This window comes from Nicotiana sylvestris, chromosome 6 (genome assembly GCF_000393655.2).
Source record: "Nicotiana sylvestris chromosome 6, ASM39365v2, whole genome shotgun sequence".
Taxonomy (NCBI): Eukaryota; Viridiplantae; Streptophyta; class Magnoliopsida; order Solanales; family Solanaceae; genus Nicotiana; species Nicotiana sylvestris.
The window spans coordinates 5,396,145-5,405,670 of NC_091062.1; the positions used below are offsets into that span (position 1 = coordinate 5,396,145).

The window sequence follows — 9,526 nt, forward strand, 5'->3', positions numbered from 1 at the left end:
CGAGGTCCATTTGCAAAATTCCTCGAGGAACGTGGCATATGTGCACAGTATACTATGCCAGGAACTCCTCAACAAAATGGTGTTGCAGAAAGGCGCAATCGAACACTTATGGATATGGTTAGGAGCATGATAAGTAATTCCTCATTACCCAAATCATTATGGATGTAAGCTCTTAAAACCGCTGTATATTTATTAAATAGGGTTCCTAGTAAGGCAGTTCCAAAGATCCCTTTTGAATTGTGGACAGGAAGGAAACCTAGTTTAAGGCACCTGCATGTTTGGGGTTGCCCAACGGAAACTAGAGTTTATAATCCACAAGAAAAGAAATTAGATTCTCGAACAGTAAGTGGTTACTTTATTGGTTACCTAGAGAAATCTAAAGGGTATGTGTTTTACCGTCCAAACCATAGTTCGAGAATTATTGAAACCGGTAATGCAGATTCATTGAGAATGGTGAAGTTAGTGGGAGTGTTGAAAAGTAAAGTGTAGAAATTAAAGAGATGAGGATCAATATTCTATTACCCAGAAATGTGCCTACTTCCACACAAATACCAAATATTGTTCCAGTTGTTGAAGAGCACTTTGACAACATCGAGCAACGTTTGGATGAAACACTTCATGAAGAAACTAACTCACAAATATCTGACACAAATGAACCACAAGAAATGCCATTGAGAAAATCTCAAAGAGTTAGAAAATAGGCTATTTCGGATGATTATGTGGTTTATTTACAAGAGCCAGATTTTGACATTGGTCTTAAAGGATCCAATTTCATTTTCACAAGCCATAGAAAGTAATGAGTCTGACAAATGGATTTATGCCATGAAGGAAGAATTAAAATCCATGGAATACAATGAAATCTGGGATCTTGTTGAATTGCCAAAAAGTTCTAAAAGAATCGGGTGTAGATGGGTCTTTAAGACCAAATGCGATTTAAATGGCAATATTGAGGATACAAAGCCAGACTTATTGCCAAGGGTTATACTCAGAAAGGAGGCATTGATTATAAAGAGACCTTTTCACCGGTCTCAGAGAAATACTCGTTAAGAAATCTCGAGGAGGAAGTTTATATGGACCAACCAGAGGGTTTCGAAACTGAAGGAAAAGGTCAAAAATGGTATGTAAACTGAAAAAGTCAATATATGGACTTAAACAAGCCTCGCGACAATGGTATATAATGTTTAATGATACCATAACATCTTTTGGATTTATGGAAAATACTGTTGATCGGTGTATATACCAAAAGATCAGTGGGAGTAAGTTTATGTTTTAAGTCTTATATGTTGATGACATTCTACTTGCTGCTAATGATTTAGGCATATTGCGTGAGACTAAAGATTTTCTCTCTAAGAATTTTGAAATGAAAGATATGGGTGAGACATCCTATGTGATAGGAATAGAAATATTCCGTGATAGATCACAAGGATTATTGGGATTGTCTCAGAAAGACTATATCGAAAAAATTCTAGAGAGATTCAATATGAACAATTGTTCAGCAGGAATTGTTCCAATTCAAAAAGAGGACAAATTTAGTCTCATGCAATGCCCTAAGAATGATGTAGAGCGAAAGAAATGAAATCAATTCCTTACTCTTCTATTGTTGGTAGTGTGATGTATGCTCAGACTTGCACAAGCCCAGATATTAGTTTTGTGGTCTGAATGTTGGGAAGATATTAGAGTAATCCAGGAATTGATCATTGGAAAGCTGAAAAGAAAGTTTTGAGGTACCTGAAAGGAACGAAGGATTACATGTTCATGTATTGGAGGTCCACACATTTAGAAGTTGTTGGATACTCGGATTTAGATTTCGCTGGATGTATTGACACTAGAAAATCCACGTTTGGTTATTTGTTCCAATTAGCTGAAGAAGCAATATCGTGGAAGAGTGCCAAACAGTCTGTCATTGCTACATCCGCGATAGAAGCAGAATTTGTGGCATGTTTTGAAGCCACAATTCATGCATTATGGGTGCGAAACTTTATTTCAGGACTTGGGGTTGTCGACACCATTACCAAGCCGTTGAAAATTTACTGTGATAATTCTGCAGTAGTGTTCTTCTCCAAGAACGATAAGTACTCCAAAGGTGCCAAGCATATGGAATTAAAGTACTTTACCGTCAAGGAAGAAGTTCAGAAACAAAGAGTGACACTTGAGCATATTAGAACAGATCTCATGATTGGAGATCCATTAACGAAAGGTTTACAGCCAAATATATTTAAAGAACATGTACATAGAATGAGTCTTGGCTGTATTTATGACTGATATATTTATGATGTTTTGACACTCTTAGCTCATTTATGTGTTTCTGATATACATTAGTGATTTCCTGTTTCTCATAATGGTGTACACATTATTATATTGAGATATTACAGGATAAGTCTCAATGAAATATTATTGTGGACCATAATATTTTATAGCTTATGGACCTGGTACGATGAGTTGCTAATGTTGTAGTATATGGAAGGGAGTATGTAGACAAATTATATATAACCGCCATAACTCACATTTAGTAGTTTACCGTATTATGGTATTTATGATGTACATTATATAAGAGATTTGTTTATGCGCAACTAATGTTCCTATAATAAATATTAACATTATGTGATTATTGGGCCAAGTGGGAGAATGTAAGATTTTCTTACGTTAATTTATTGGTGGCCCAATAAGTTTAAAGCCCATAATTAATATTTAATTAATGAGCAAATCTCATCCGTTCGATCAGTTACTTGATGGGCGTACCATATAAAATAAAAACCTCTATAAATTGGTCTTCTCCCCACTCATTAGGTTTATTTTTCTTTCTTCCATCATTAAAGGCGGCAGTAACATAAAGTTAGGGCAAGGGGTGAGAAACCAATTTACCGATTAACGCTTCCTCTTCAAGATAATGAATTCCGCTTCAGGTATGTTTTCTATGACAATTACATGATTATCATGTTCAAGATCCTGGTAGAATTATAGTTTATGCTTACAAGAAATGGATACAGAACAAAGAATAATATTTTGAGAAGCTCCTTTTAGTAGAATAATGGACCATCGAACGGGTAAGGAGGGGCATTACTGGACTTCTTCAAGAATTTAATTGATTCACATGCATGAATATGACAGTTGAAAACTTTAGAGAGCCATACCTCTACAGTCAAGAAGGAATAAAGTAGGACATTTATCCAATAATTTTTTAGAAAATTTACGCTATCTTTTGGAATCCCATTTAAGGAAACTGTCTGAAGCTCACAACAGATCAAAAAGGACAGTTTGGGGCCCAAACAATGAGTTCTTCCAACTATATAAACCTCCTCAAACCATTCATCAAAATTACTACCTGCAGCAAACCATTTCTTGAGCTTCAAGTTTACGTCTAGTTGAGACGCTCAGTTCTTCACAAGGTGAGGCATCGATGATTTATTTTCCTTCTGCATTTCATTTCATTATCTAAAATTGGAACTGTAACCATTTTATAGAATGAGGCCTCAAAGATGGATAAACAATACTTCATCCGTTCCAATTTATGAGAATCTATTTCTTTTTTGGTCCGTTCCAAAAAGAATGAACCCTTTCTAAATTTGGAAACAATTTATTATAAACTTACAACTCTACCCTTAATGAGAAGTTTTTATAACCATACAAATACTCTGGCCCCTTTTTAACTTATTTAGGACCACAAATTTCAAAAGTCTTCATTTTTTCTTAAACTCCGTGCCCAGTCAAACAGGTTCACATAAATTGGAACGGAGGGAGTAATAAGATTTGTCGGTTGTTTTTTCATGCCTCTTACAATGGCCCCTATTTTACTTCCCATATGAAAATTTGTTCTCATCATCTTTTCATGTTCACTTTTAGGTAAACATAAAATGAGCAGTGGAGATTGGATGTGTGCTGCATGCCAACACATAAATTTCAAGAAAAGGGATGCATGCCAACGATGCAGCTGCCCTAAATATGCAACGTCGGCTGATGTTGCCATGTATGGACTAAACAAAACAGAAGTCTTAGCTGGAGATTGGTATTGCAGTCCAATGAACTGTGGTTCTCACAACTATGCGAGTCGAACAAACTGCTATAGATGTGGTGCATTAAAAAGCGATTATTATGGTATCGGAGCAGGAATGATGGCATCAGCCGGTTATGGATATGATGCAAGTTCTGTTCCTGGTTGGAAGAGTGGTGATTGGATTTGCAGCAGGTTAGTTCACATTTACTTCAATAACAACAACTACGTCTCAATTCCAAACAAGTCAGTGCCGGCTACATTTACTTCATTTTTTATGTCGCCCAATTTAGACTCATCTCTGCCCAATATTGCAGCAACAACAATAAAACTTATGCCTCAATCCGAAACAAGTTGAGGCCGGCTATATGAATATTCACTGATCATGTCACTGCATTTAAACTTATTTCAAACAAATATTATCCAAGGCATCTTAACTGAGGATTCACCGTAAGATTGACTAGTTTTACGCTGACTGATAGCCTGCCAGAACTCTCCTTCTTTTACTATCTTTGGGATTTTAACTGAAATAACTGCCTTGTTGTTTGACAGATTAGGATGTGGTGTGCACAACTATGCCAGCAGAGCAGAATGTTACAAGTGCAAGACACCTAGGGATTTTGGTGAGCTGATACTGCACAATCGACATTTTACTTTCCAACACCATTTTTTATCTACTAACATCTTGTTCATTTCTCTGTTTTTCAGGAGGTGATCTGAGAGAAAGTAACCTATATTGAGGGATGCGGCGACATGAAGTTATTACTGAAGATTTACCAGATCTCATAATCTTCAATGTCCCTTCTCATTTTCCTTTTAGTTTTTCTTTTCTTCCTTTTTCAACAGTTTTCAGTAGCACTTCCTTGTAGTTAATTGTTCAAAGAAGGGTTTATAGTTCTAACTGCATTGTAACTGTGCAAAGTGTTCGATGAATGAAATCCCTTCAGATTTTGAACTCTCTCTGTCTTTCAAGTTTCAACAACTGTTTTTGTAGGGGTGGTCCGATGAATAATATTATTTAGCCTTACAATCACTATGGAAGACAGTGCTAGAGTAGGATCGAACCTTATACATGTACGAAAAGAATAAAACAAAGTACATATATAAAGAACCAAACCTGCTGACTCTAAATCCTAAATTCAGTGTTGTTTACTGTGGCTTAGGTGAGTCTTCCCAACTTCAAACTAGTTGATACTTTTGCATCCGTGGCTACTCGTTGCTGCATTGCTTGACAATCGATAATTCACTTACTTTTATGAGATTCTGCTTACATCGAACAGCCCAATCATTAAATATAATGGCCATAAATATCTAAATAACTTGTCCTACACGGTTATTTGGATGCTGAAGATTGACAAAAAAGACAAGTCATCAGTGGGGCACTACAAGGTGTTGATTGTCAAAAGTCCCACATCGGTGGGTGACAATTTGTGTTTGAGAATTTTTCCCAATAAAAGGAGGCCTAATGTTTAGGATTTACACATGTCTCTCATTTGCCTTCTTATCTTCTTAAGACATTTTGTATCTTCTCTCTTTAGTATTATTTCACTTGTATTTTTGGAGTGGAATAAAATATTGGTTGTGTCCGAGGAAGTAGGCAAAATTGGCCGAACCTCGTAAATTCTGGTGTTCCTTTTATTGTTGCTTTATTGTCTTATTTATTATTTGGTGGCTGTCATAATTTTTGGTATAGTAGTTGTGACTCATTCACACTATATACATTCGGCTTCCGCAACAATTGGTTTCAGATCCAAGGTACTGTCTAAGTATGCTCTGTGGTTGCAACATAGTCTAATCTTCCACATCAGAAAAGATTTATCTTGGTAACTGAGTCAAGGTTCTGTCTGAGTATGCTCTGTGGTTGCAGCTTAGTCTGATCTTCCACACCAGAAAAGAAATAATCTTGATTTTTGTCGTCATCTATTAAATAATAGTTGTGTCAAAGATGGGAGACAATAAACAAGAAGAATCTACATCAAGTGTCAACAATACGTCATCATTGCATCTTCGCTTATGACACGAATTGTGTCAAATGCGAAATTTGCGGTAGAAATTTTTGACGGATCAGGACATTTTGGGATGTGGCAAGACGAGGTTCTAGATGTCCTTTTTCAACAAGGGCTAGATCTTGCCATTGAAGAAAAAAGACCAGATGTTATTGGAGAAGAAGATTGGAGAATTATCAACCGTGTTGCTTGCGGTACCATTCGATCCTACCTTGCTAGAGAGCAGAAATATCCATACACAAAGGAAACTTCTGCAAGTAAATTATGGAAAGCACTGGAGGATAAATTTTTGAAGAAAAACAGTTAAAATAAATTGTACATGAAGAAGAGACTGTTTCGCTTCACCTATGTTCCTGGTACCACAATGAACGAACATATCACCAGTTTCAATAAGTTGGTCACATATTTGCAAAATATGGATGCAACTTTTGATGATGGTGACTTGGCCTTGATGTTATTAGGGTCACTTCCTGATGAGTACGAGCACCTTGAAACTACTCTACTCCATGGGAATGACGAAAGTTTTCTCAGAGAAGTTTGTTCGGTTTTGTACAGCTATGAACAAAGAAAGGGAAAAAAACAAAAGGGCGGAGAAGGAGAAACACTGGTTGTGAGGGGTCGTCCTCAAAATCAAATGAGGACAAAGAAGGGAAGATCCAAGTCAATATATAGACCCAGCAAAGATGAATGTGCCTTTTGTCGAGAAAACGGACACTGGAAGAAAGACTATCCGAAGTTGAAGAATAAGGCCAAATATAACAATGGAAAGGCCATTATGGATTCAAATGTAGCTGATTGTGATGATTCAGACTTCTCATTAGTTACAACAGAGCCATCAACATCATCAGACATATGGTTGATGGACTCGGCTTGCAGCTATCATATGTGTCCCAATAGGGACTGGTTCGTGAATTTTTAAGAAGGAGAATATGGAGTCATCCACACAGCGGATAACAACCCTCTTACCGGATTTGAAGAAGAATCTCATCTCTATGGGAGCCCTAGAATCAAAAGGGTTCAAAATCATTGCAGATAATAGAGTGATGAGAGTAAGCTCCGGTGCACTAGTGGTAACGAAGACCAATCGGAAGAACAATAACATGTACCGTTATCACGATAGTACAGTTATTGGGACAACGATAGTAACATCCAGTGACGAAAAAGAGGCAAAAATAACTAGGCTATGACACATTCACTTGGGACATGCTGGAGGTAACTCCTTGAAAACTTTATCAGATCAAGGATTGTTAAAAGGAGTAAAGGCTTGCAACTTGGAGTTTTGCGAGCATTGTGTCAAAGGGAAACATACAAGGGTTAAATTTGATACAACAATCCATAATACTAAAGGTATTTTGGATTATGTACACTCTGATGTTTGGGGTCCTTCCAAAACACCTTCATTGGGTGGGAAGCACTATTTTGTAACCTTTGTTAATGATTTTTCCGAAGAGTGTGAGTGTATACAATATAAAGCAAAGATGAAGTGTTGGGAATTTTTCTCAAATGGCAAATGATGGTGGAGAATCAAACAGGCAGGAGGATCAAGTGTATTCGCACAGACAATGGAGGTGAATACAAAAATGATCATTTTCAATAAGGTCTGTGAAAATGATGGCATCGTCCGACACTTCACTGTTAGACATACACCACAACAGAATGGAGTGGCAGAACGTATGAACCGGACCTTGCTGGAGAAGGTACGGTGTATGTTGTCCAATGCTGGCTTGGGCAAAGAATTTTGGGCTGAGGCAATTACATATGCATGCCACCTCATTAATCGTCTACCATCTGCTGCTATTGATGGCAAAACACCATTTGAAAAATGGTACGGAAAACCTGCTGTAGATTATAACTCTTTGCACGTGTTTGGCTCAACTGCATATTATCATGTGACGGAGTCAAAATTGGATCCAAGGGCAAAGAAGGCTATTTTTATGGGAATTACTTCTGGAGTCAAAGGATATCGCTTATGGTGTCCTATGACAAAGAAAGTAATATTCAGCAGAGATGTTACCTTTGATGAATTTGCTATGGTAAATAAGGTAACAGAAGATACCAAACAAAATGAAGGTGCTTCTAAGCAGGTGGAGTTTGAGGGAAAATTTATTTTTCCTACACAAGAAGCAGAGGAGGAAACAAATGAAGATTACCCTCTGGAAGGAGAGCCAGTAGAGGAGATTCCAACTCAGGAATCTCAACAACAACTTGAATCAATAGCAACCAGCAGGCCAAAAAGAACAATAACGAAACCTGTTCGTCTCATAGAGACGGTTGCTTGTGCAACCTCAATTGTAGCTGATGATGTTCCTACTACTTATAAAGACGCTGTCCAAAGTTCAGAAGAAGATAAGTGGAGGATTGCCATGAATGATGAAATACAGTCCCTTCATCAGAATCATACATGGAGATTGGCCAATCTCCCGAAGGGAAAGAAAGCAATTGGGTGCAAATGGGTATTTGCAAAGAAGGAAGGATTTCCTAACCAAGTAGATGTTCGCTACAAAGCAAGATTGGTGGCCAAAGGATATGCTCAAAAGGAGGGAATTGATTACAATGAAGTGTTTTCTCCAGTTGTAAAACATTCCTCCATTAGAATTATGTTGGCTTTGGTAGCACAATTGGATTTGGAACTAGTTCAGATGGATGTAAAAACTGCGTTTTTACATGGAAACTTGGAGGAGGAAATCTACATGACTCAGCCAGAAGGATTCAAAGTTGCTGGAAAAGAAAATATGGTGTGCAAACTTGAAAAATCGTTGTACGGATTGAAACAATCTTCTAGACAATGGTACAAGCGATTTGACGAGTTTATGTTGCGGCAAGGGTACAAGAGAAGCAAATACGATCATTGTGTGTATTTGCACAAGCTTAAAGATGGTTCCTTTGTATATCTTCTCCTATATGTTGATGATATGTTGATAGCTTCCAAGAATTCGGAAGAAATTGATAAGTTGAAGATTCAACTGAAGAAGGAGTTCGAGATGAAGGATTTGGGTGAGGCAAAGAAAATTCTTGGCATGGAGATAATAAGAGATAGACGTTCAAAGAAACTCTGTTTATCTCAGAAAGAATATTTGAAAAGAGTACTACAACGTTTTGGCATAGATGACAAGACTAAGCCAGTTAGTACTCCACTTGCTCCCCATTTTAAGCTAAGTACTAATATGTCGCCAATGGATGAAGCTGAACGAGAGTATATGTCAAAGGTACCATACGCAAATATCGTTGGTAGCTTGATGTATGCAATGGTCTGTATGAAACCTGACATTTCACAAGCTGTTGGAGTTATTAGCAGATATATGCACAATCCAGGGAAGGAGCATTGGCAAGCTGTGAAGTGGATTCTACGGTATATTCATAATACTGTAGATGTCGGGTTAGTTTTTGAGCAGGAAGACAATCAGTCTGTAGTTGGATATTGTGACTCAGATTTTGCGGGTGATCTGGACAAACGAAGATCAACTACTGGTTATGTGTTTACTTTTGCAAAGGCACCAGTTAGTTGGAAGTCTACTTTGCAGTCAACAGTTGC

At 37.4% G+C, this 9,526-nt stretch overlaps 1 protein-coding gene across 1 annotated transcript; it reads left to right on the forward strand.

Moving 5' to 3' along the window:
- The first annotated feature begins 3,324 nt into the window (after window positions 1–3,324).
- LOC104223600 (uncharacterized) lies at window positions 3,325–4,943 on the forward strand. Its single transcript, XM_009775056.2, has 4 exons — window positions 3,325–3,386; window positions 3,841–4,183; window positions 4,541–4,611; window positions 4,697–4,943. Exons 2-4 carry the CDS (start codon window positions 3,852–3,854, stop codon window positions 4,726–4,728), a joined length of 435 nt encoding a protein of 144 aa, XP_009773358.1. The 5' UTR covers window positions 3,325–3,386; window positions 3,841–3,851; the 3' UTR covers window positions 4,729–4,943.
- The last annotated feature ends 4,583 nt before the right edge of the window (window positions 4,944–9,526 follow it).

What these genes read in the sequence shown, in the direction of transcription:
- LOC104223600 (XM_009775056.2), top strand. Translation starts at nt 3,852, where the DNA reads ATGAGCAGTGGAGATTGGATGTGTGCTGCATGCCAACACATAAATTTC. An exon ending in GGTGATTGGATTTGCAGCAG is followed by an intron (nt 4,184 to 4,540) that starts GTTAGTTCACAT and finishes GTTGTTTGACAG; the next exon opens with ATTAGGATGTGGTGTGCACA. An exon ending in CAAGACACCTAGGGATTTTG is followed by an intron (nt 4,612 to 4,696) that starts GTGAGCTGATAC and finishes TCTGTTTTTCAG; the next exon opens with GAGGTGATCTGAGAGAAAGT.